The sequence below is a fragment of the Brassica napus genome, chromosome C6 (assembly GCF_020379485.1).
Source record: "Brassica napus cultivar Da-Ae chromosome C6, Da-Ae, whole genome shotgun sequence".
NCBI lineage: Eukaryota > Viridiplantae > Streptophyta > Magnoliopsida > Brassicales > Brassicaceae > Brassica > Brassica napus.
This window is the reverse complement of record NC_063449.1, coordinates 44,442,314-44,468,799: the sequence shown is the minus strand read 5'-3', so window position 1 is coordinate 44,468,799 and position 26,486 is coordinate 44,442,314. Positions and strand designations below refer to the sequence as shown.

The following is a 26,486-nucleotide window of genomic DNA, read 5'->3' as shown; positions in this document are numbered from 1 at the left end:
TTATTTTGAATATGTCAAATTATGAGAATTCTACATCCAAATATCTTAAGTAAAATATTTATAATTAAATATAAATATTATAGTAACTAAACATGTGCATTTAGCTTAAGATATTCATGTCTAGAATTTTACGTTAGAAGTGTTCTAAGTTTCTGAAACTACACAAAATATAAAACTAATAGGCTCGAAAATAATAAAATAAAATATTATCTATATGAGGTTACAAAAAAGTTACGTATATACGGTTACTATTTTCATTTTGCAAAGGTATTTCCTTCAGATATAATTTATTATTATGTAACAGAACACGGTTTCAAAAATCAAATTAAACTCATTTTTTGTTGCTTCTCCAAATAAACTGATTTTTAATTTGGATAAAAATGTCAAAATCTCATATTTTTTTTTTCTAAATGGAGACAATCTTGAAGTTATGACTTTATCTGGTTACAAATTAACGGTGAAAATTCTATGATGGAGTTTTAGGTGTGGATGTTTATTACTACAAATATCCAATTCATATGCTATTCTTGATGTTCATACAAAAACTTTCGTATTGTCATTAAGCGGATGCTTCTGAAAATAGTTAGAATCTTAAAGATTGTCCACCTAAAAGTAAATTAACATGTACCATTAAAGAAATAGTCAATGTCACTTTCATATTTTCTGATGTAGAATTTCAACATAATTCTACTAGATGTTGCCTTCTCCCTTTCATTTTGAATCAAGATTCATTTCAGAGTCGACAGTAAACTTTATTCGAGTTATTTGTGGATAACTTAACCTCTAATAGACTAATGGCACACCAAAAAACACGGTTTAAATTATATAGAAGAGATTAGTTTATCAGACATGAGATTTTCGAGTTAAAAATTGATGCCGGAGATGTTTATAGTATAAATAACTTATACGTATTGTACATCACTGACACATGATTAGCGAAATATATTGCAACAATAAAAGTATGTAATTTTCAGTTTGCGACATATTTCTGAAGACATAAAATACTCGTTTAGTATCTTGATTATTTATAGGGTTGTTGAAAAATACAAACTAAAAGAAACGATTGCTGGTGAGTTATTACTCATAGACCGAGGTTAGATGATGGAATGTAATGTTAAGATTTGTTTGGTATTTGTTTTTGATTCACTATGTAAAATTTAATCGATTTTCTTTCACTATTGACTATATTATTTACTAGAGCTCCAGACACTCTATACAGAATCTCACTAATATTAGTATCTATCTATCTAAAATAGTCTCTAATTGAAAAATACAAATATCAACTCGTTGCGCTTTTTAATTGGTGTCTTTACAGTTTCTAAAGAAGAGCATTGATATCTCATGAAACCTTGTGCAAAATAAACCATTGATATTTTAAGTCAAGGATTAAAAAATATATATATATATTGATAGGTATAAATATTATATAACTTATATATAATTCTTTAAATATAAGTATATATATATATATATGCACATAACAAATCAAATTGAATATCCGTTCCTATAAATATTGATATTTGTGATTTGCGTTTTTTTACGGATATTGCATTTTAGTATTTGATTTGCTTCGTAGAGTAACGGAAATCCAGATTTTTTTGTTCGAATCAAAACAGATAACGAATTGAATCAAAATTTATGAATAATTTGTTCAGCTCTATTCGTAAACAATAAAAATAACGTAAAGAAAAACCATGCATGTGAGTTTTATATTAAAAACGTAAAGCACATAGTGTAAACATATTTATGTAGAGTTTGGCTGAGAAGTTCTTTACATGTGACATGTGTCCATTTTAGTGTGAACGCATTTATTACCATGCTTTTACACATGACATGATCCAATTTAGTGTGAACGCATTTATTACGATGTTTCTCCTTTAATATATAATAGATTATATTCACATGTTATATTATAAACAAAACATATATGTGTTTAAAAAATAAACAAACCATCCATAAAAAAACATATGGTGCCAAAAAATAAGATTTATATTTTCTAATCTCGGTAATAATTAGAAACATTTGTTCAAATAATATCCGTGCATAGCGCGGATTAGTATCTAGTTGATATTTTAAGTCAAGGATTAAAACTTACGAGAAAATTAAAAAAAAAAATCTTATTAAGTGGCTTTTCTAGAAGGCTTTTTATCACTCACCACATAAATACAAAAGAGTAGTAAATTGTAATGTCTAACGTCCTCGTTATCTCCATAATATAAAATCAATCCATATATAGTTAAATCTATCTCCTAAAAGAAACATATAGAAGCAGAAGGTAATAAATATATTCGATTGCAAACAAAAATGAAACTAAAAACAATTTTCTTTTTTTCATTTGCAATGTGACTTGGATTTTGGTGTTGCAATGACGTAATAATGTCTCCATTCTCAAAACTCTTTTCTATAAATATACAACAAATTTATGTATAAGTAATATGCAATCCTCTTTTTTATTCTTTCTTACCGACTGTTTTAATTAATTAAAAAAAATGATACTAGATCAAACAAAAGTCTTCAGTTTCATACTTGAGGGAAAATTAAATAGCTAATAAATAAAAAAGGATCAGAGTGAGTGAAAGAGAGAGAAGAAGCGTTTCGTCCTCTTCTTCGTTTTCCTTCTTCCATTAAATACAAACCAAGTTTTATTCAGCTTTCACTTCAGTTTCTCTGTCTCCATTGAGAGTAACAAAATTCTATTAAAAAAAAAACCCTCAGTTTTCTGATTCTCATTTAGTTTCTCAAATCGGAAGTTTCGATTTCTGAAAGAATCCTTCTCGTTCTTTGGTGGGTTCTGTTTTTTTAAAAAGAGTTCAGGTTGGGAATTGCTATAAAGCTTTGCCATATTGGGACTAATGAGAGACGACTGAGAAGTTAATACATTTCCAAACTTTTGTGTGGACTGATTATGCATAAAGATCTGATCTCAACAAGAGATTGAGCCAAGAAGAAGAAAAAGAGAAGAGATAATGTGGTGGTGGTCTTCCTCATCAAAAGGCCGTTCAAATCTGGAGAGGTTTCTCTTAGGAGTCACTCCTAAGCCTCCTTCATTCTCTCTTCCTCAGGTAAAAAACGATTTTAATTGTCTTTGATAAACAGAGTTTCATAAACGTCTTAACTTTGAATCAATGGTGACAACCTAGAACTCTCAATGTTTTTTTTTTTTTTAAATGATTTGGTGTGAATTTTCAGATGAAATTTGACAATAAGGACAGACAAATAATTGCATGGTCCATCACGGAAAAACAAAATTAGTATGAGAAATCTAATGGTCACATCATTTTCATGGATTGTATACTACCACGTGGAAACGTGCTACAGAATTGCTTTAGAATATTATTTTTATATTCATTAATCAAAAAGCGTAAGTGTACTGAGATTTGGTTTGAATCTTCTTGATGCTCTAATGTATATCCTTTGGTTCTGTCTCATTCTGTGCGTCTGTGATTAGGAATCAAGAGCTTTATTGTTCACATACATGTCAATGCAATGACCATGTTGGTCTTCAAACTAATGATCAAGTTGTTGCTTGAAATGGTGTAACAGCTTGATCACAATTGAATATGGGGGTGGTTAGTTGTTAATAACATTGCATAAATAACTGGAATTTTATGTGCGAGTGATCTTTAATGTTTGTGGCAGCAACAGGGGAAGGAGGAGATAAAGTATTTCATGCTCGGTGACCTCTGGAACTATTACGATGAGCTGAGCGCGTATGGTTTTGGATCACAAGTTGATCTAAGCAATGGTGAAACTGTTATGCAGTATTATGTCCCATATCTATCTGCCATCCAAATCCACACTAACAAACCCGCTTTGATGTCCAGGTTACTTATCCCATTTTGATAAGTCTAGATTCATGTACAACATGTTGTCTTTGTGGTTTGGTAATAGAAGTGTTTAGGACATGTCTCTAGTTATTTGACGTACTGAATGCTTTTTTGGGTGTTGCAGGAGCCTGAGTGAGGTGGTTGAGTCTGAGAGTAGTGAGTGTTGGAGTGATAGTGAAAGCGAGAAGTTGTTGTCAAGATCCATGAGCAATGATTCAAGCAAAACATGGGATGCTGTCTCTGAAGATTCGGTTTTTGATCCAGATGGTACTATATTGCTGCGAGACAGACTTGGTTACCTTGACTTCAAGTACATAGAAAGAGATCCTCCTTACAAGCGGGTTCCCTTAACCGACAAGGTTTGATATCTTAGTGACCATATTATTCTCCTTAATTAACTTAATGAAATATGGTCTTGAAGCAAAGACACTGTACTTGTTTCTTCTTCAGATAAACGAGCTGGCTGAGAAATATCCGGGACTGATGACCTTAAGGAGTGTCGATATGTCTCCTGCTAGTTGGATGGCTGTTGCGTGGTAAGTAATGAGTCTTTAGTTAATACAATCCTTCATGTTTGGCTTGATGTGTTATGGTTTGATGAACTAGGTACCCGATATATCACATCCCAAGCTGCGAGAACGAGAAGGACTTGACGACATGCTTTTTAACTTATCATACTTTGTCTTCTTCGTTTCAAGGTACATATGATCGATCACTGCTCATTAACGTAAGAAACAAACACCATTTCTTTGTTTATTTTATTAACGTCTTCTAGAACTGCATGCAGATAATGTGGTGGAAGGAGATTCTAGTAACAACAAAGTAATGGAAGAAACAGAGTGTTGCGTTGTAAACAAGAGAATACCATTGCCTCCGTTTGGTTTAGCTGCTTACAAAATGCAAGGAGATCTTTGGGGCAAGACAGGGTTTGACCAGGACCGGTTGATTTACCTTCAAAGCGCTGCAGATTCATGGCTGAAACAGCTGAATGTTGACCACCATGACTATAACTTCTTCATAAACTCCAACTTTTAAAGATCAGTCGAAGGAGTCCTCTTAACGTTGACCCTTTCTTCCAAACACTTAAAAAAAAAAAAAAAACATAACCTTGAAGTGTTCTTTGTTGTTGTCTGGCTCGTTGTGTTGCTTTAGGTAGCAACGGCCATAGCGGAGTTTTTTTTTTTTCTCATGTTGGAAGCCATGGATGTTACTAAGAAGAGAATAGAGTTTTTTTTTTTCTTGCATGAGTGAGGGACCATGTAAATGAAGTTGGCTACTCTTTTACTTCTCTTCTGTCTCTTTTTTTTACTAAATGGATCTGTGAACTCTGTTTTGTACTTTTCTGTCTGAAAATATGAAAATCTGTGCCGTTCTTGTATGTCGGTAAAGAGCATATGGACTGCAATGGTGCATTGCAAAAATGATTATCTTAAGACTATACAATAAAAATATATAACAAAACATAAGTTGAAAACTCGTCTAATATTTCAGATGAGAACATTTTTTTGTTAGATTTGATGTCTTTTGTTAGTTTTCTAGATTTTTTTTCCTATGTACTCGCTTTTTCTCTGTTTTTCACAACAATTGCTTTTTCTCTTTCCCATCTTTGTTTGCATTATTTTGGATACTTTTTCTACTTTCTTTCAGTTATCAATTAAAAAAATTTGACTCGAGAGTTGATATGTTCTGACATAATCTGACTCATTCCTCAACGAATAAAGACTTAGGTGAGACTTGGAACTTCAAAGGATTAGGTTGAATTGAAACAGTCAAAACTTTCTAGTTCAACAACATTGTTAAGGAGTCCATGTTCTAAAAGAAGCTGTTTGGTTATGCAATAGTAACTTGCAAATACGTATGTTTTTAATTATTACAGGCAGTTCAGTAGTGTAACACTTACAACCATAATCCACGGACAGGGCTGACACACGCTTTAGCATATTCATCCATCAGAATTAAACCAATGGAATCTTTAAACGATTGGCTTGTAGTTCATTGACAATTGAACAGTTGATTTAGTTGTATATGAAACTACCGAGTGTTGAAATGGATTCTAGACATAGTGTTTTGATCTACCATCTTAAATTCAAACCAAAACATCTAGACATTGGATTAGTGAAATCTCTATGTTTTAGAATTTTTTCCATGTACTATAGGTAGCACTCTAAAATCAATTATCCAACCAAACTTAAAATGATAATAAATACGAAAAGTTGAAAACCAATCCTCCTAATTTTTATAAGGAAACTAAAGTGTGAAAACATACAAAAGTCAGAAAATTAATGATTTGAATTCAGTAAACGAATATTCCCATTCCTAAAACAATTATAGAGATTATCTTACGGGTAACAAAATCTCCCATTTCTAAAACATTTGAAGATTATATTATAGGTAACAAATCTTTTTTTTGGTGGGATGGGGGGGGGGGGGGTGAAAATAGGTAACAAAATCCAAAAAAATATCCAATCAAAACTAAAAAAAAGAGATTGAAAAACATGAAGATTAATCCTCCTAATTTTTGTATTAAGTAAGTCAGAAATGATTTGAAATCAGTAAACGAATATTCCCATTTTACATTAATATATATAATTTATTTAAACTAAAATTATTATTTTCTCAAGAAATATTTTCCTTCATCACCGAAACTGACATAAAAGTAGAGAGAAGACATCGTGACGCGTCTTCTCCTCCTCTTTGATTCCCTTCTCAACTAACTCTCTCTCTACTATTAAAGTTGAAAAGCAACACACTTTGTAACTTCCCGGAGATGGTTTCGTTCGCTGGCTTCGCCTTCGTCACTGGATTCTTGCTGGGTCTCCTCGCCGTCGTTGCCGCGGAAGCTGCCGCGTTCTTGTACCTTGTGAAGCGGTTGAATCGGAAGCAGAAATCGAGTTCAGATCCAACATCAAAGGGCTCTGAACCTCCTCCTCTCGAGCCCATTGATTTCAATCTCAACAAACAGGTAAAAGTTTCCTCCTTTCTTGATCAGTGTGAGGAAAGCTGTTTACTTTATGATCTGTGTATCTTTCTCAGGGAGTGATTTGGGTTCTGGAGTTGGACGAGAGTTTAAAGGAGAAGTTACCAAAAGAGCCAAAGAAGAAGATAAATCACGTGGAGGTGCATCCCGTTAGAAAATTTGCTCGTATCAAAGACCATAAGCTCATCTTAACAGACGCTGATAGCAACAAGACTGTTATCACTTTGAAAGGTTGCTCCGTTGAGGCTGTTTCAGGGTCTCAACTCCCCACAAGAAAATGGTACTTTACATTCTTACTGACATTGCTTCTTCTCTTAAGTGAATGTAAAACACTTTTGATTTGTGTCTTATCTTAGGGCTAAGAGGTTCCCTATCCAAGTGGAGAGCAAAACTTCAGACTTGTACAAAGGGAACCGTGTGTTTTACATCTACCTCGAGACTTCTTGGGAGAAGGAGTCTTGGTGTAAAGCTCTCCGTCTTGCTGCTTCTAATGACCAAGAAAGGTTTATCTGGTCGACCAAACTGAAAGACGAGTTCCGGAGCTACATGGCTTCACTCAACGCTGCGTATCCTTCTTTTATGAAACCATCAGCTGGTTTTAGCTTCGAGTCATTGGACAAGGGAGTTAAGATCGATGGTCCTTCCTCAAAGGTTCGTTTGTTCTGGAAGAAGTTCTCTAAAAAGTGCTCAACCAAAGTGACAGCTTCAACACGTCCTTACCAAGACTCACATTCCAACGGTAGCTCAGGAAAGAGTAATCCAGCTAGAAAGATTAGAGATACCATCATCCCTGAGGAAACCGATGTGGGAGCTTTCTCACGTTCTTGGAGCCACGCTTCGGATGTAGACTCGGAAGAGAAGTTCTTCGCCGATGAAGGAACCTTGGCGTGGAACTTGCTGATCTCTCGGCTGTTCTTTGATGTCAAAGAGAACGCAGGGCTGAAGAATGCAGTGCACGAACGAATCCAGCGGGTGTTGTCCAACATGAGGACTCCTAGCTACATAGGAGACTTAATCTGCTGCGATGTAAAGATTGGGAGTCTCCCTCCGTATATACACGGTACAAGGATTCTTCCGATGGAGATGAATGGCGTGTGGGCGTTCGAGCTAGATGTTGAATACACTGGTGGTGCTGGACTTGAAGTTCAGACTCGAGTTGACGCTCGAGAGGAAGATCTGCAGATAGCCGAAGGAAAGCTGCAACCAAATTCTTCAGGGGATGTTCCACCAGAGTTCCTTGAAGGTCTTGCAGATTTTGAGAAGCAGTTGAGTGTCCCCGGAGGAACTGGTGATGGACAAGATGTGAAAGTTGGTTAGTACAGTGAATTCATAGAATCATTTTGATTAGAAGCATTTAATACTAAAGTGATTTATTTCTTTGCAGATGAACCAAAGGGAGCAAAAGGTACAAAAGCAGCTCCCAACAATGGATCTAAGTGGAAGTCTATTCTGAAGAACATCGCTGAGCAAGTCTCTCAGGTTAATCTTTGTTTCTGATCTCCAGTGATTATAGACTCAGCTCCTGTAGTATCTTAGACTATCTCTGTTTGTGAACTGTAGGTTCCAATTACTTTGTCAATAGGAGTCTCTTCGCTTAGAGGGACACTGCGTGTACACATGAAACCGCCTCCATCTGATCAACTATGGTTTGGCTTCACAAGCATGCCGGAGATTAAATTCGACCTTGTCTCATCTGTTGGTGAACACAAAATCACAAACAGCCATGTTGCTATGTTCTTGATCAACCGTTTTAAGGTAAAAAACACTTTGCTCCACCTTCTTTTGTTTCTAAAGGGAATATGAAATAAGACAAAATCTCATTGTGCAGAACGGGATACGAGAGGTCATGGTGCTCCCCAACTGCGAAAGCATTACCATTCCAGGGATGATAGCTGAGAAGGATGATTGGGTCCAACGCAGTGTTGCGCCGTTCATGTGGCTGAATCAAGACTCAAGTAGTGATCACGACAGCTTCGAAGCTGCAGAAGGTAAAGCTAAAGGTGAGAAGCCAACGAATGGTGAACAAACGAAGAAAACTACCAACGTTCCGCAGAAAGCAAGAGTTGAGGAAGAACCTGTGGCTGCACAACAACCAGCTAATTCCACAGCTCTTGCAGTAGAAAGTGAAAAATCCTTGGAAGAACTCAAGACTCCCCTTCTGGAAAGCAACGAGAAGCTGGAGACAGTAGCACGAGGAGGCAACGACGGGGAGATTGTTCCGGTTAGTGTCCAGCCACCGTCGAGGTATATCGTGCCAAATGAAGAGGTTGATTCGAGCTTCAAGGGGAAGAAAATGGGAACAAGGGAGAGGATGTTTGATTTTAGGAAGAAAGTTGGGGAGAAGTTTGAAGAGAAGAAGCGTCACATGGAGGAAAGAAGTAGACAGATTGTTGAGAAGATGAGAGGACCTTGAAGAAGCTTTTCTTTTTTCAGGTTTCAGAAACAAGGAAAGTCAATATAGAATAGATTAGTACATTGTTATTACTTGTATCCGGTATATGTTTGGTGAAAATATCAAAAGAACTCATTGCTGCGGTATCTCTCTTTATTCTTATTAATACAAACAAACAAAGAGTAGCATCAAAACAGAGGTTCTATGCAAAGTGATTTTACAAACAAAGACAAGAAGCAAGAGAGACCAAGTGGAAAGCCCCAATCTAGTAATCTTCAGGGGCTAAGGGCTGGTGGGTGTGGTGAGCAGGTGGCTCAGTTGGGATGACCATGAACTCGTATATAAAGGCGGCTAAAGCACCACCGATGAATGGTCCGACCCAATAGATCCAATGGTCATCCCATCTCCATCCAACCAATGCTGGACCAAAGGCTCGAGCTGGATTCATTGACGCACCAGAGAACGGTCCACCCATCAAGATGTTTGCACCAACTATGAGTCCGACCGCAAGCGGTCCTATAATCCCAAGGCTTCCACGTTTTGGATCAATCAAGGTCGAGTAGACGACGTAGACTAGGCCAAATGTTAAAATGATCTCTAACACGAGTCCATTATGCGCCTTAACACCTGATGCTAAACTGAAGCCAACTGGTCTCTGCATTAAGATAGACTATGTTTATAACATTGCAACACAAAAATACTAGCTCATATATGTATACCAATATTCAAGAATAGGTAGTAACATTATTGATTAGGCTTCATATGAGATCATACTAATATGAAATTATTGATTAGACGAGAATCTATTTATATGAGATTACTGATTAGACGAGGGTCTATTTATATGAGTCTATTTAAATCAGGGGGTATCTAAACCGACTTTTAGAACACTGATGCACTATGATTTTATTTAGTGGTACCATGCCGTTTGTGGCGAGCCTCAACAATAGACAAGCGAGGATGGCTCCAAGAAGCTGAGCTATCCAGTAGTAGATGGCAAGGATGGCAGAGATTCTGCCTCCAATAAGAGCACCAAAAGTGACAGCCGGGTTAACGTGTCCGCCAGAGACATTGATGGCTGCAGAGACAGCGGCGAACAGAGCAAACGCATGAGCTAACGCTACTAGTACCAGTCCTCCTGGTGTGTTTGTTCCAACATGAGCCGCATGGTCCCAATACAACTTATCTGAGATAGAAAAAAACACACAACTCATAAGCTATATCACATCTGAAAAGACTTTTAAGCTGCATAATTATCTTCGGAACGGTACCGAGAGAGAGGATGGAGCCTTCAGCTGCAAAGACAAAGACAAAAGTGGAGAGGAACTCAGCTAAAGTGGCTCTAATGGAGTCAGGGTGTGTAGCCTCGTCGGCTCTACCGAAACCATACGTTCTAACTGTTGATGCTGCCATTATATTCACAACACTTTGAATTAACAAGGATGTGTGAAGAAGGATAATTTGAGGTGGGAAGAGAGAGAGAGAGAGAGAGTTTAAAAGAAGCCAAAAAGAAGGACAGATGTGAGACTTGAGTGTCTTGAGTTGGACACGTAGCTTTTAAATTGCATGCATTTTTACTTAACCATGTCGTGTTTGTGTTTGTGTATTTCATTAATTTTCATCTGCCTCCTTATCTTCTTTCTCTTTGGTAAGTTTTTGGACGAACCTTAAGGTTTGAGATTTGTAAAGGCATGTGCTCGTGTGCGTGTGTTGTCAGTGTATGTGTTGTTTTGACTATGCATGCATGTGTGCCAACTAGATAAACAAACAAGTACGAGTTTTCTAGAATTAGGAAGACAGTCAAAGTTATGTGTACGTACGGTCAATTAATCGAAGTTTCATTACCACACAAAAAGAGCGGTTTACATAACGTTTTCTGCCACTTTTATAGAATCTTTATTACCATCCAGGAATATCAAAACTATAATGTCCACTGACTTTGGTATATTGCTTCAGTCATGCATTGTTTGCCCCCGAAGCAGCAGCCTCGGCCGATTCTTTCTCCTTATTATTTATGCATTGTGAGATAGAGACATCCTTCTGAGTTATCATCAAAGCACGAGACAGTAATGTATCCATGTCAATGAGGTAAGACTAGAATGAATTTTGCAGTTTCTCGTATTCATTTCTGTGTTACCAATTGTTATATGGTTTCTTGGTAAATAATGTTGGAACTCGTTTTTGACAAAGTGGTGTGGACCATTTTTCCGATGGATTTTTCGACAGAGATGTCTGTCGGAAGAACCGGAATTTGGGCACGATGTAATCGTCACCGTGAACACTATGAGTTAGTGTATTTGTTGGTCAAAATCGGAATTGTTTTGAATGAGAAATAGAGATCCAAAATGGATGATTTACAAAGCTTGTAAATGTTTAGATTTGACTAAGTATAAAAATTAGCAAATGTTTCACTTTGAGTATTTGAATTTGGATTTGAGTTTGGATTTGTTAATGAGATATTGTCTATTAACATATCATTATAAAATTTATTTAAGATGATCTTTTGTGTTTGTCTAGACACAAGAAAGCAAATTCATTTAAATAAATATATTATTGTTTCAAAACAAAATATATTTATATTGCCGTTAGTTGTTATCAAAAGAGTCAATGGAGAATCATATCTTCATTATGACATTAATATCTGAATTAACTCTCCATAAAAACACCGCGTCGGTTTCTTTTGTTGAAACCTACGTAGCATGGAATCGTTGGTGGTCATGCGTTTCGTGCTTCCGAAGCGGAACCGGAAACGGAATCGCTCAGAATCGCTCGGAATCGTTATGGAATCACGTTTAGGATAGTGAGACGTTTGGAACCGTAATGGAAGCACGCGATTCAGGATTGGAAGCGTCGATGGATATATGTTCAAAAAACTGAAAAATTATTTTGGGCTTTTAAATTTTGATTTGTTTTGTGAATATGTGATCCAATTAGCCTATTATAATAACAAAACCCTAGTTACCAAATAAGCTAAAAAGATTAAAACTCTTGAAATTCAGTTACCGTAAGAAGCAGTTCTGATATTTCTTCAAGTTCAACATTTTATCCAGATTCTGAGAGAAGAGAAGCAAAGGTACGTAACTCATATATATATAAATACTGAGTTATTGTGCTTTGTTTGATGTGTTGTCACTTGTTTGTCTTTTATGAATGTGGTTTGCATATTCTATTGTTTGATCGTGAGTGTATTAAACTCATGACTGCACTTTTCTGGTTTTCAATTTCAGTGCAAGGAATATTTTAAATATAGTATTATTATAAGTTGCTTTGTGTACGTAGCTTTGTGTGATATTGTTGTAGTCTTTTGCAGTTTTATGTTTCATATTTGTATTATGTTTGGTAAATTAAGATATTATATATTGGGAAGACTTGAGTTTAAAGATCTTTTTCTTGATGAACCAGAATTGGAAGCTATTTTGTTTGGTGGAGATGGGGAAAATGAAAACAATGATGAGTTCCATATTTGATTTGAAGCTTGAATTTTTTTTTTATGTTATGTTGAGTTATTTTTTTGTTATCTTTTATGTTGAACTTCATTATTTAAAGTATGTGTTGGATTTTTATTATTAATTTTTTTATTTTATTAAGTGCTTCAATATTATATATATGTATAAACGCTTCCAACACGTACCCGTTTTCTAAATATTTTAAAATTTTCGTTTCTGCGCTTCCTTACGCTTCCGCTTCCGCGTCCCTGCTTCTGATTCCATGCAGCATAGGTTGAAACTATAAAGGTGACAATGTTAATACTCATTCAGTACAGGTTTATAGAACAAGTATAGTAAAAAAAAATTTCCCACTTGAATATTTGATTCTTTTTTTTTTTTTTTGTGTCTTCTCTTCGTTTCTTTTTTAAAGTCTGAGAGTATACACAAAACTAGTTTCGCCAGGCTTCTGATAGAGTGACGCAAATCAGAAGACTTTTTGCAGTTGTATCTTGGGACTCATTACGTTATCGAACCGTCGCACTACCGGACGTATTTTGAGTTAACGAAAGAGATAATATCTCGCCTCTGTAGTTGAATCATCATTTTCTTAAATCTTTGGTATAATGTTATCATTTTTATTCTTTACAATATTCAGTTCTCCGTATATAATACAGTCCATCAAATAATTACTATATACCTATACACTAATTCGTCAATTTCTCTCACCCAGATATTGCAGAATCAACTGTCCTGAATAAAATACTATGTGATGTATCGTCGGAGTCCCTATCTAAGAGCTGGTCGACCATGTATATCGGCAGTGCCGCTGATATATTATGATTAAAATTTTAAGGGGCCAGAATTTTCTAAACGTACCGTCAGCTCTACCGCTCTACCTATCTCAATAGAGGAAAGGTCACAAGTTTAGTTCCTTATTGACAATTTTAATAATTTTTGGAATCAATTCATAATGGGCCAAAATATTTATATACAGTATTTGGGGGTCCGAAATGTTTAAGACTCGTTCTGCATATCATGAATAAATTAATTAATTAAATCGAAACTATTTTTAAATTTATAACTCCCTATGTTTCATATTGTAAATATTGTAAGTAATTTTAGAAAAAAAGTTTTATTTCAAAATGTAGGTAGTTTTTACATTGGTAATTCTACATATCTCAAAATATTTTTTTTTTTATAATTGGTTGAATTTGATAGGGCTTTTTGCAGAATTGACCTATAACTTAAAGTCAAACACAAAACTAACCTCTTTTTTTCTTTTGAAAATTGGTTTTGCCCTATTCACCCCACAAGTTCATATAATTTACGAAAATGCCATCAATTTTTTTTTTCTTTTGTTTTTCGAAAATGACATTTTTACTCTCTCACCCTCATCATCTTCAAGTAATTACAAGATTGTCATTGTCATCAATACCACAACCACCATGAACAACCAATTTGAAGCTCTTAATGCTCCCAAAATCGATTTACCCTTCTTCTTTTTCCATTCGTATGAACTAAACACAACATATCTCTCACTTTCTCTCCACAATGAGCTAAAAAAACCTAAGATTTTGATTCTAAATTTTTTATGGTTCATAGAGTCATAGAAGCTAACGATTCTGGGTGGGTTACTTTCGTTTGTGATTCTGTGTGCTTGGAGAAACCTTATGTATGCTAAGGAACTTATCTCACCAATTTAAGGTATGACATCGAGTTTTTTTCCAGATCTGTTCGTTAGACGACTTACTTGGGAAGTCGTCTGGCTGTAGACAACTTACCTGGAAGTCGTCTGGTCAACGCAGAGGTTATTTTTGCAATTGACTTTGAAATCTGTAACCTGAGACGACTGAAAGTTAAGTCGTCTGTTTTTGTTTGGTTTCAAAAAAATTTCCAAAGAACCTAGACGACTTACATTTCAGTCGTCATAGGTTAGTTTTGCATTTGACTGGATAATTTCAGAAGTTTGACTTCCCCAGACGACTTACATTTCAGTCATCTGGCGAAAATTAAAATAATAATATTTTTTTAAAAGTAGACGACTTACAGTTAAGTCGTCATAGGTTAGTTTTGCAATTGAAAAAAAAAACTTCAAAATTTAATTATACACACACGACTTATAATTCAGTCGTCCACGAGACGACTTACTAAGTCGTCCAGGATTTTTTTCCGAGATTCTGGTCAAACCTCGTAAATCCTGGACGACTTACATTTCAGTCGTCTCGTGGACGACTGAATTATAAGTCGTCTGTATATAATTAAATCTTGAAGTTTTTTTTTCAATTGCAAAACTAACCTATGACGACTTAACTGTAAGTCGTCTACTTTAAAAAAAATATTATTATTTTCATTTTCACTAGACGACTGAAATGTAAGTCGTCCAGAAAAGTCAAACTTCTGAAATAATCCAGTCAAATGCAAAACTAACCTATGACGACTGAAATGTAAGTCGTCTAGCTTTTTTGGAGTTTTTTTTAGCCAAACAATAGTAGACGACTTATTTTTCAGTCGTCCGAAATAACAGATTTCAAAGTCAATTGCAAAAATAACCTCTGCGTTGACCAGACGACGTATAGTTTAGTCGTCTGGACAACTTAGATTGAAGTCGTCCGCGTCTTCTCCGCTAGTTTTTAAGTCTTCTACGTTAGTTTTTGAATAACTAGTATTTTTAAGAGTGATAAGTAACTTCAAGATATGTAAAACTCATATTGAGAAAATATGTTCTCTCCCTTAGTTTTACTAAATTTGACTAAGTTTTTCAACGCAAACGTATAATAAAATATGATATGCTTTGACTAGTTACTATTGTTTGTTTTCATCTCTTAATTATTATTGTTATAGACAATAATGATGACTATTGTTATGAGTTGGAAGAAGGGTTAAAATGCTTCTTAAAATGTTGTATCAATATAAAGCTACCAACATTCTTGTTTATTAAGATGAGAAAAAGGCCATTGGAGTTTATTATTGCATATGAGAGATCCAAAGATAAGAAAAAGGCTACTGGAGTCTATTATTTCATTGATTTGTAAATGTGTAAAAACATTGTTAGCACATTTAATACATCTTGGAAAACATTATTACTGATTTTACAAAAAAAATTCACAACTAAAAGAGTAGACATGCAATTCACAAAACAGACCACAAACAAAACTATTATAGATCATTCCTCTACAAAGACAAGCTTGGATTCCACTTGAGTAGACAAGACCACACGACTTTTAAGAAGTCCAGACGACTTCTAAGAAGTCCAGACGACTTCCAAGAAGTTCAGACGACTTTGTCAGAAGACTTTTAGGAAGTTCAGACGACTTCCAGACGACTTTACAGGAAGTCCAGACGACTTTACAGGAAGTCCAGACGACTTTACAGAAAGTCCAGACGACTTTACAGGAAGTCCAGACGACTTTGTCAGAAGACTTCCAAGAAGTCCAGACGACTTCCAGACGACTTCCAGACGACTAACAGGTAAGTCGTCCCAGAAGTCTTCCAGATCTGAAAAACCTGCATATTAAATCCAGATCTGAAAAACCTACATATCCAAAAACGTTCAAATGGCTTAAAAACAGAAAAAATGAGTGAAAGATTAGATAAATCTACCTTTACAGAACACACAAAAATACATATCTAAAAATAATAGATCTACCTTTAAATTAGTGGAAGATGAGTACCATCTAATTAAAAACCTGCAAAAAAGATAGATTAGTAAGAAAGACATGAGACAAAACTGGAAAATTCATATAAAGTTTGGTGTTTTCAAGTCAAAGAGATTAGAGTGGGTTTGGAGAGTTTTAGTTTGGGAAAAAAGTAAAAACTTTATACAACAAGAAGTTACCAAATAAAGAAAAATCAGACATAAGAACTTACCAAAACGCTCAGATCTATTATGAAAGGGAGACTTCGTCAGAAGACTTCCATGAATTCCAGACGACTTCCTGGAAGTCCAGACGACTTCCTGGAAGTCCAGACGACTTCCTGGAAGTCCAAACGACTTCCTGGAAGTCCAGACGACTTTGTCAGAAGACTTCCAAGAAGTCCAGACGACTTCCAGACGACTAACAGGTAAGTCGTCCAAGAAGTCTTCCAGATCTGAAAAACCTGCATATCAAATCCAGATCTGAAAAACCTGCATATCCAAAAACGTTCAAATGACTTAAAAATAGAGAAAATGAGTGGAAGATTAGATAAATCTACATTTATAGAACACACAAAAATACATATCTAAAATTAATAGATTTACCTTTAAATTAGTGGAAGATGAGTACCATTTGATTAAAAACCTGCAAAAGAGATAGATTAGTAAGAAATACATGAGACAAAACTGAAAAATTCATATAAAGTTTGGTGTTTTCAAGTCAAAGAGATTAGAGAGAGGTTGGAGAGTTTTAGAATGATGAACATTACATTTTTGTTGCAGCCATTTGAGAGGAGGAGAGAGAATGTGTAAATTTTTCTTTATATAGGGAGACAAAAAATCTAATTAGGTTAAATATTTTTGACTCAGACGACTTCCTGGACGACTTACATTTCAGTCGTCTGGTGAAGAAATTAAAACAGACGACTTACATGTAAGTCGTCCAGAAGAGTTTAATATTTTTAGCGGGAAATTAAATATTTTTAGCAGGAAATTAAAATAGAAGACTTTCCAGACGACTTACAAGTAAGTCGTCTGGTTTAAATTATTTAAGCGGGAAAATAATTTTTTTAAAAAAATTTAGGCGGGAATATTTGGACGACTTACATGTAAGTCGTCTGTTTTAATTTCTTCACCAGACGACTGAAATGTAAGTCGTCCGAGTAAAATGATCCGGTTAGGTTAAAATGTACATTGGTAAAATTAAAGGTTCGGTACGATGTGGACGACTGAAATATACGTCGTCCGAGTAAATTATTCAACAGACGACTGAAATATAAGTCGTCCACACCCTAAACATAACCCCTAAACTTAATTATCTAATTAAAGACTTCATAAAATCAAATCAAACTTGAAAAGTGTTTACTATACACATGAATAAACACATATAGGTGAAAACTAATTTTTGAAAAAAAACATTTTAGCCAAAATCTAACCCTAACAATACATACAATACTACAACATATGTTTGCCAAACTCCTAAACCAAAGTATTTCATGATTCACTACTTCCACTCATCTATCTTCAAAACAAATCAATTTTATCATATCTTAATTTATATCACTTAAAACTGTTTATAATTACTTGATTTTTATTTTTCACGCATCAAAATATTTTTTTACAAGATTTATAAATTATTTTTAAAATAAACCGGTACCAGACGACTTACACTTCAGTCGTCCAGACGACTTCCAACATCTCAGACGACTCAGACGATTTACTAGGGCTATATTCGTAAAAATGGCTTCTGTTTTTTTGTTTGGTCACAAAGGGCTGAGCTGTAATTTCACTAGGCTTTTAGGTTAGTTTTGCATTTGATTCAAGTTTGGGTATAGGTTTGGGGTTAAAATCAAGTTGTGTGTTAGTTTTGGCAAAAACCCCAATTTGATATGAATAATGTTTTAAAAAGTAACAATTTTCTTAATATTAGAGTTTTTATCTTAAACTATTTACAATATTACGAAACGGAGGAAATATATATATATTAGTGCGTGTATGCATGTATTTAACAAAAATGTTCATGTCGTCAGTGTATCATTATCTGGATTCGACCTTATAATGCAGGTTGCTGACAAAAATACTGATACTGTTTTCCTTTAAATATATTTGACTTGACAAATTAACAGTCATTGCATTTTTGTAACAATTCTTTTGCAGACTGAAAGAAAAAGGGGTAATAAAGTTGTGACTTTGTGAGTGCTCTATACATATCTAACCGTCATTATAAATTTCTTTAGTTTATCTTCAGTTTAGCGATCGTGATCCATTTTAATACCATAGTTATTTTACTCAAAATATAAGATACACAGTAAATAGGAAAACTATAAAGTAACTATAAAGTGATACTTTATTTATATTTGGATTTGAATGGAATAAAAAAAAGGATAAATAAGTTTGTTTTACCAATGGATAGAATAAGTTGAGTTGGAGTGCGATATGTTTGAAAGTGCCGACCAGATGAGTGAGGACCACAGTAGGATGTAGATAGTTAAACCTAAATAATCTTAATCATCTGAGAGGACCGACAGTACTTTACTTACTAAACGTCATTAAAGGTTCCTTTTCAAAGGTATTACAGGTTTTATATTTATGTATATTATCTGTTGAAATATTAATTTATTGATTAATGAAAAAGAAAATTATTTACAAAGTTTGAATAGATAGATGTCTAATAAAAATGCCTATGCATGGAGTCGAAACATTTATGTGCTTGTTATGAATCATCCATAAGCATGAAAGCAATTTATAAGAGCATCTACATCCATAGTTTTTATTGTCTCTAAGTGAATCATCCATAAGCTGGAAGCAATTTATAAAAGCATCTATATTCATTAGCTTTCAGTGTCTAAACATTATAAATAAATAAAAGTAAGAGGATTTTTTAGCAGCAAAAAAAGTAAGAGGGATGGTATTTCATATGAAAGACTGTCAAAAATAATTTGAGAAACTTAAGAATACTTGTCACTCAACTCATGATCCAACAATTTTAAAAATTACAAATAAATAAATAAAACATCAATATTTACTAGTTTGGAAATTTTACTAAGTATTTTACCATCAATATGCTTTATTTGATGTTTTGTTAAACATAATACATGTGTTTTCCCCTAGGAGACATCATCGTAATAGAACATCAGCGGATCAATTACACAGACTCATCGACAAGGAAATGAGGAACGGAATACTCTCTAGAATACAAGCCAGACCACAAGCTGGGCGGGTTGCTTCAAAAAGGGATACAAATTACGATGTAGAATGGCTTTTTCATACTTCAGATTAGAAAGTCCTTATAGTAGAAAACTGATTTATAAATAACATTTTTTCTATAGATCACTTAAATTTGAAATTTCATTAAAAAAAACATAATATACGCGTAAGAAGAAGAAAAGACTTTGAGCACGTTGGTAAAAGTGCGTTTCGAGGAGAATTTTTATAAAATAAATATTTATATATGTATATTGATCGAAGTGATGATAAATTGTTTCAAATTTTATTAATTGGTTTATGATTAAAATGTGACCATATAACATAGTGGGCATTACCGATGTGTTATCTCCGCATAATGCATGTTATTAAAGACGACTAAATTGTTAAAATGGTCCACAGACATATAGAAAATTATTTTAAGTTCCACTCATTAGTCCTTTATCTTTAGTATTACACTAGGTTAAGACCCGCACTTTGCGCAGAATCAATATTATATATATAAATTATTTTGTATATTAAATATTTTTCCATATTATGAAATAATAAATATATATTAAATAATTAAAAGTCAGTAACTATTAAATGTATAATTAAATTAGTGCGAACATATAAATCAATTTTATTAATCCAAAAAATATATTTTTTTATATTTGATAGGATATGTTATTAAATTTAAATGATACTAACATAGATAATATATTTTAGTATATTTTTAATATTAATGTCTATTAAATGATGATTTCTACTCATATAGTTTTTTTGATCATTTGTATCTTTTAAAAAAAAAAAAAAATTACTGATAACAAAATTTTCATTGTGGGATTAATAGTTTTAGTAATTTATAATTAAAAAAAAATAAGTTGTCAATGATCGTTCAAAACTTTTATCAACAAAATTGTTCAAAGTAAATTTTGAAACTAAAATATTGTATTTTATGTGATTTATAGTTTAATTTAAAAGGATATATATATTAATCTTAATAATTAATTAAATTAGACTTTTTACTTATATAATTTTTGTAATCATTTGTATTTTGTCATAACAAAAATTTTAAACCATGGATCATAAAATTTGAATGTGAGACTTTTAACAGTTTTAGTAATTTATAGCCGTTTGTAAAAATTCAAAATATAACATATACATAAAAATCTAAATTTTTATTATATGGTTATTGTGGTAGTTTAATTTATTTAATATTTTAAAATTAAACAAATATGATAGAAGATACACTATTTTTTATCAAATCTTTATTATTCAAAATCATTAATTGTCATATATACTTTAGCCACATTAGGCAATTCCGTAAATTTTATTTAAGAAAATAGTAAAGTACATTAATGATGAATTTATTGTTAGTTTAATAAAAAGTTTATTATATAATTAGATGGACCAACATATTTTTCTAATGATTCTAAAAATCATTCTATTGATAATATGTGGCTACAAAAAAAAGTTGCAATGCTTCTCAAATAATATATAGGGGATTCTATAACAACAAAGTAAAATACATATGGACAAAAAACCGCCCATAACTATTTTTGTAATTTGAAAACAATCATGGTTACCCAATCGAAACAACGTATAGTCTGCAAGATGATCTCGAGTATCTATATTAATCGTATCTCAAACATACAATCTAAGATTCTCGTATATTCAATCTAACATATTTGTTTTCTCAATCTAAAAAATTAGGTATTCGTGTCGCGATACTGCTTCTTTAGTAGTTGGACTGACGTTAGTGTTCAATTCACTTTCTCTCCACAGCTTCGAATTGGTGCTTCACAGCCTTCACTTATAAACTAAAGTGCCACGCTTGTATCCACAAAACCTTAAATTGTTTCCGCTAAGAATCTTTTTTATCATTCAACTTGTTATAAACTTAAGTAAAATAGAGTGATTAACTTTGTCCTATCCTCTCGTTAATTTAAAAGAAAAACTGAGAGAGAAGCTTTAGTGATTTGGAACCTCACTCATGCATATATTTATTAGATTCATATTCCGCATAAATAAGACTATTTTACCCTGTTACTATATCATATACTTTTTTCAGTCGATAGAATCAAAATTCAATCAAAAGACATGACTCAGATCCTTTAACCTTTACTTCAGATTTACGTTAGTTAACACTCTCATATGGTCAACTAATCAAAAGGCCAACCCATTTTTAAAAAGGCGGCCAAAGTCAGCCACATGGCTTTCTTTACCTACGACATTTTTTAAAAAAAAAAAGCCATTCACATATGCCCCATATTTTCCTTTTTATAGTATGAACTTGGTTTTAGATGGATTATCATTCAAAAGCACTTTAACACATGTCTTAACCTCTTAATTTCACACACTGTATATATCAAACAGACATAACAACTAATTAACAGTAACCTGTATAAAGTATTTGTGGATAGTATATGATATATATATATATATATATATTCACTTAATATATTTTAAATTTTATGATGACAAAAAGAATATATATGTATCGTAAGTGCATGGGATCTCGAACGAGCACTTTGCAGAAGTGGAAACTTGTCAAATTATAAATTGGCTTTTACGACCGCCTTATCTATTTTATAATGTTTAGCAAAAATTATCATTTCAGTGAGATTCATAATCACAATGCCATTCTCTATATAAATACCTCAAGCGTGTGATGGAAACGTGCACACACCAATACACCATAGAGTACATAAACATATAAACACCTTCCATATTGAATAACTAGCACATAACATATGGCTAGCATGAAAGTTTGGCTGTGTTTGTTCCTGATATGCGTTTCGTGGTCGCGGTTATCAGCATCTCGGCCGCTTACAAACGCAGACGGAAATAAACGAGGGCGTATGATGAGAGAAGCAGAAAAAGTGCTGAAAGTTAATATGGAAAAGCTAATGGAGAGAGGTTTCAATGAGTCCATGAGACTTAGCCCTGGAGGTCCCGACCCTCGTCATCACTGAGTATGAATTCTCGTAGATTTAAATTTACAGGGATGTATTTTCTCGATCGAGAACCGGTTTAGAAGAAAACTGTTTTTGATCCGCTTTGTATGTTAGCTTTCTTTGTTTGTTCGTGTAACCAAAATAAATTGATGCTTAAGTTCTGCTCATCACACATTTTATGAATTTTGCATGCTTTACGTACCCTATACATTCTTTCTATACAGTAGTCTAGTGGAGACTAATGCGGACGTCTGCATATAAGTATAATAATGTATATATAACAAGAAAAGGTAAAGAAATGGTATGAAAAGTGAGGTTACAATAATTTATTTTATCCTCTCAATTGTTCGTGTCGATATACAATTGAAAATTTGTTTGAAAAGTATTGTTTATGGACTCTTTTCTCATCATCTCCACCATTAAAAATGTATACATATATTAAAAAGTGAGAGATAGTGACCGAAGTTAAAGAAAAAAGACAGGAAAAAGATAACTGGTTTTAAGGAAATTAAACATTTTTATGTTCGAAGTCAACGTCTCTAATCTTATCCTCCCTCAAAACCTCAATTTAATATTATTTTCAGGGACCAAACCCTTGAACTGCCCTCTACAGAACTTTTATTTCCATATTTTCTTATCAATCTACAAAGAAGAAGAAGAAGGATTGTGGAATATTTCTGTATACTAGTAAAATTTTGAGAAAATAATACAATGTGAAGATAAACAGGACCGGCTTTAAGGACTATTAAATTGGCTTAACCGGATACATAAACCTATATAAAACGCTCATCCACAACTACCTTCCCAACAATGCTTGGGTAATGTGGCGTCAAAACCGGTGTACCACACTGCATTGCCTCAATGGTGGTCAAATCAAGTCCTCGAGGTCTCAATTAGGCCTGGATGTTTTTACCCCAGACCGAAGCCCCGACCTTAACCCCAGACCGTAAAAACTGAAACCACATCCAATCCAAACTATTATTAAAAACTATCCGAACGGCACTTAAGAGCTTGGTATTTTTGGGTTCAAGTACAATCCAAACCGAACCGAAATCTGAATTAGGATCCGAAAATATCCAAAATTAATTAAATATGTTAATGTTTTATATAGATTAAAGTAATTTAGGTATTTTAAAGATTTTTGCAGGTCGTTTTATTTGTTATTTTGAATACATTTTAGTTAATCTAGGTAATTTAACAAGTTTTTAATTAGAATTTTGAATGATTTATATGTTTTGAGTAGTTTTTTTTTTTAAGTTTCTTAAAAGATATTTTTGGGTGATTTTAGACATTATTTTTAATCTGATTCGAACCGGAAGAAACCAAACAAAACCCGACTTGAAAACTAGTAAAATCCGAATGAAACTTATGTGCATAGTACCGAAAATTCAAAAATCCGAACCAACCGAATCAAATCTTATAGAGGCCCCGAAGACCCATCCCTAGTCTAAATATTGGATTTACAAACACATCTAAAGCTTTGTAGAAACCAGAGAACTACTTGAGACTCTATTTCAGGTCAATACATGGGCCATAGATGAGCTTCTTACCTTAAAGTTGATTCATGTGATCCTAATGGGCTTTAGCCCATCATAACTTTTTTTTTGATCAAACCTACTTTCATTGAAACTTAAAAGAGTTTAAGTCCACTAGTGGAGGATACAATAAGGCTACAAGGAGCCAAAGAAACTAAAGCACAAACCAATATACTAGACAAGCAAATAGTAAAGCTTAAACAACAAGTACTCAAACAAAAAGTTGATAAAGGTGATATCACACGTTCAACCACCGTTGTCTCCGAGAAAGGCAAGTCAAACAAGAAGACTTCTTCAAATTGACATTCTTGATCGAAACAATAAAGGGAAGAGATAAAAGCCTCCATGATCAATGAAGTCAGACAGTTAACACCATCAAAACGAGAGACAATAGACATCTTCGCTTCTGCTACAAACAGAACCATCTTCAACACAATGCTCCCTATAACAATTTCACTTATAACAAGTGATAGATGTGGGAGGAAGAAACACTCCTTAAAGGAGAAGGGAGGACAAAGATAGCCCAAACAAATGCTGAAAGGATACATAACTTCCACTCCAAATTGCCACACGAGGAGAGAACGCCATGTCATTTCAAAAGTCATTAGAGCAAAGGTGGAAGTAAACCTACATACTGCAGTAAAGGGACAACATCTGCATACTGCAGTAAAGGTACCAACAAAGGCCACAATAGCATAACCAAATGCAACCGAAACAGTCGGAACTAGAACGGAAAATCCCAAATCCAATAAGCCCAGCACTACCAACACATCGATAATCCAACCACACTCGGAAACATAGGGTTTAGAGTCTGAGCTTACTTGGTATAAGGGAGTAAGTACAAAGACTATTCCATCAGGGAATAACAAGTCTTTATCTGAGAATTTATGGGGAAAGCCAACGGTGGCCCAGAGATCGTACAACTGAAGAAAGCCCATAAGTGATAGAATATCAGGCGGAGGGTCAGGAGGAACCGGAGGATTTGACCAGAGAGCAAACTTAAAACTCTAATCTGGCGGATCTGAGGGAGGGCGTGGAAAGGAAGCTAGATCTTCTACGAACGACGCCATGGACGGAGAGGAGGAGAGTGAAGACGAAGAAGCTTCTCGTTGATATGCGTGAGGCGAAACCAACGGCGGCGAAAGGGTGGTGAAACCCTAATCACCTTTGCTATCGTCCTTTCCTTGAGAGCGTTTTTTATTGAATCTTTTGCTTGGTCCGAATCGCTTGGTATTCCAAAATCTACATCTTGCTCAAAGAAAAAAAAAACCTACATACTGTCTCAGCCCATCATAACTTAAGTTCTCAAAATGGGTCATGAATCATGCCACAAGGGACCAAAACTATACGTATGCGTATACGTATGTGTATAAATGCTTCTAAAATAACTGATACAAAACTAGAAGAAGTGGATTATCCCACGTGGAGGAGATGACCAAAGAGAGGCATGGGTCTGACGATAATATACGTTGGGAACTGTGATTATGGATTATCTCACTCTATGTCGTCCCACTCCCCCCTTTATTTTATTTTTATGTTTGTTAAAATTCCATTCACATTTGATGATTTAGGTGTGTAGTATATATAGATGCAACTCTCTCAACACACACACAATATATTGTATATCAACTAGTACATTCGATTACTCTCAACCACATTATTGTAAGAGAGATCATAGAGATTGACATGGCAACTACCACCTTCTCGTCTCGTGGTGTACAAACGATGAACACCATGTTCGTCAAGTAAGTCTATACCTACTTTCCATGACATACTGATAATGCAGATCATATGCAAGATTGTATAAATTATGATTATCTTGTATTATTCTAGCTTATGTCTTACACATGCATTATTACACATATATGTAGGCCGATGCTTAGGAAATCGATCCACAAGAAGAGCGCGTCACACGACATAGTTAGGGACACGGTGAAGACGGATGGAGCCGGCTGCGCAGGAGAGGAGATGAAGACGACGAGAGGTTTCTCCGTCGCCGGAGATACGTCGTCGTCAGAGAGTAGTTGGATCCCACATGAAGGTACGGGAATATACTATCCAAAGGGACAGGAAAAGGTGATGCAAGATGTGCCTCCTCCTCCAGCTGGCAGCAACGTGGACGAGCTCGTTAATTGGTTCTCTTGATATACACTCTATTGTATCATCTCGATCTCATGATCTCAAAATTATTATCTCTATAAGTCTAGTTATTATTGTAAGGTACTTCTCTGCACCAGTCCTATGGTATGATACATCATGTGTGTAATTATAAGTGGATATGTATGGTGGTCATATAACCAATGATAATGAATAATAGTGATATTATGTAAATATGAAATGGGTTAATTACCATTGCATGTAGTAGTAACATATGCTTTATGCATGTTTACATTATTTTGTTTGCTGATTACCTTCTAACTAAATAAGTAACGCTCTGTTTAGTGCCCAACCTTATCCAAATGAAATTTATTTTTCACCATTACAAACTGCAAGTAGTAACAAAGAGAAGAAGATTGAACGTGGGACCAAAACTAGTCTTTGTCTTCAAGA

At 34.2% G+C, this 26,486-nt stretch overlaps 5 protein-coding genes across 6 annotated transcripts; 4 read left to right on the top strand and 1 right to left on the bottom strand.

Annotated features, from left to right (window-relative positions):
- The first annotated feature begins 2,421 nt into the window (after positions 1–2,421).
- Positions 2,422–5,423, top strand: LOC106404755. 2 transcript variants are annotated; one of them, XM_013845440.3, is made up of 6 exons: positions 2,422–3,062; positions 3,646–3,824; positions 3,952–4,186; positions 4,278–4,363; positions 4,434–4,525; positions 4,615–5,423. In XM_013845440.3, the coding sequence occupies exons 1-6, from the start codon at positions 2,967–2,969 to the stop codon at positions 4,860–4,862; spliced, it is 936 nt and encodes a 311-aa protein (XP_013700894.1). In that variant the 5' UTR covers positions 2,422–2,966; the 3' UTR covers positions 4,863–5,423. The 2 variants fall into 2 exon arrangements, with proteins under 2 accessions (XP_013700894.1, XP_013700892.1); XM_013845438.3 differs by having other exon boundaries at positions 2,528–3,062; positions 3,640–3,824.
- Positions 5,424–6,445: 1,022 nt separating this feature from the next.
- On the top strand, positions 6,446–9,342 carry LOC106406411 (testis-expressed protein 2). The gene is made up of 6 exons (XM_013847071.3): positions 6,446–6,789; positions 6,861–7,084; positions 7,161–8,116; positions 8,189–8,283; positions 8,365–8,559; positions 8,633–9,342. The coding sequence occupies exons 1-6, from the start codon at positions 6,595–6,597 to the stop codon at positions 9,215–9,217; spliced, it is 2,250 nt and encodes a 749-aa protein (XP_013702525.1). The 5' UTR covers positions 6,446–6,594; the 3' UTR covers positions 9,218–9,342.
- Positions 9,227–10,673, bottom strand: LOC106406412 (aquaporin TIP3-1). The gene is made up of 3 exons (XM_013847072.3): positions 10,468–10,673; positions 10,117–10,382; positions 9,227–9,851 (listed from the first exon to the last, which is right to left on the bottom strand). Exons 1-3 carry the CDS (start codon positions 10,607–10,609, stop codon positions 9,462–9,464), a joined length of 798 nt encoding a protein of 265 aa, XP_013702526.1. The 5' UTR covers positions 10,610–10,673; the 3' UTR covers positions 9,227–9,461.
- An 11,294-nt stretch (positions 10,674–21,967) lies between these two features.
- LOC111207185 (CLAVATA3/ESR (CLE)-related protein 1-like) lies at positions 21,968–22,496 on the top strand. The gene has a single exon (XM_022704952.2). The coding sequence runs from the start codon at positions 22,198–22,200 to the stop codon at positions 22,417–22,419; it is 222 nt and encodes a 73-aa protein (XP_022560673.1). The 5' UTR covers positions 21,968–22,197; the 3' UTR covers positions 22,420–22,496.
- Positions 22,497–25,451: 2,955 nt separating this feature from the next.
- On the top strand, positions 25,452–26,267 carry LOC106405101. Its single transcript, XM_013845703.3, has 2 exons — positions 25,452–25,681; positions 25,808–26,267. Exons 1-2 carry the CDS (start codon positions 25,623–25,625, stop codon positions 26,079–26,081), a joined length of 333 nt encoding a protein of 110 aa, XP_013701157.1. The 5' UTR covers positions 25,452–25,622; the 3' UTR covers positions 26,082–26,267.
- Positions 26,268–26,486: the final 219 nt, after the last annotated feature.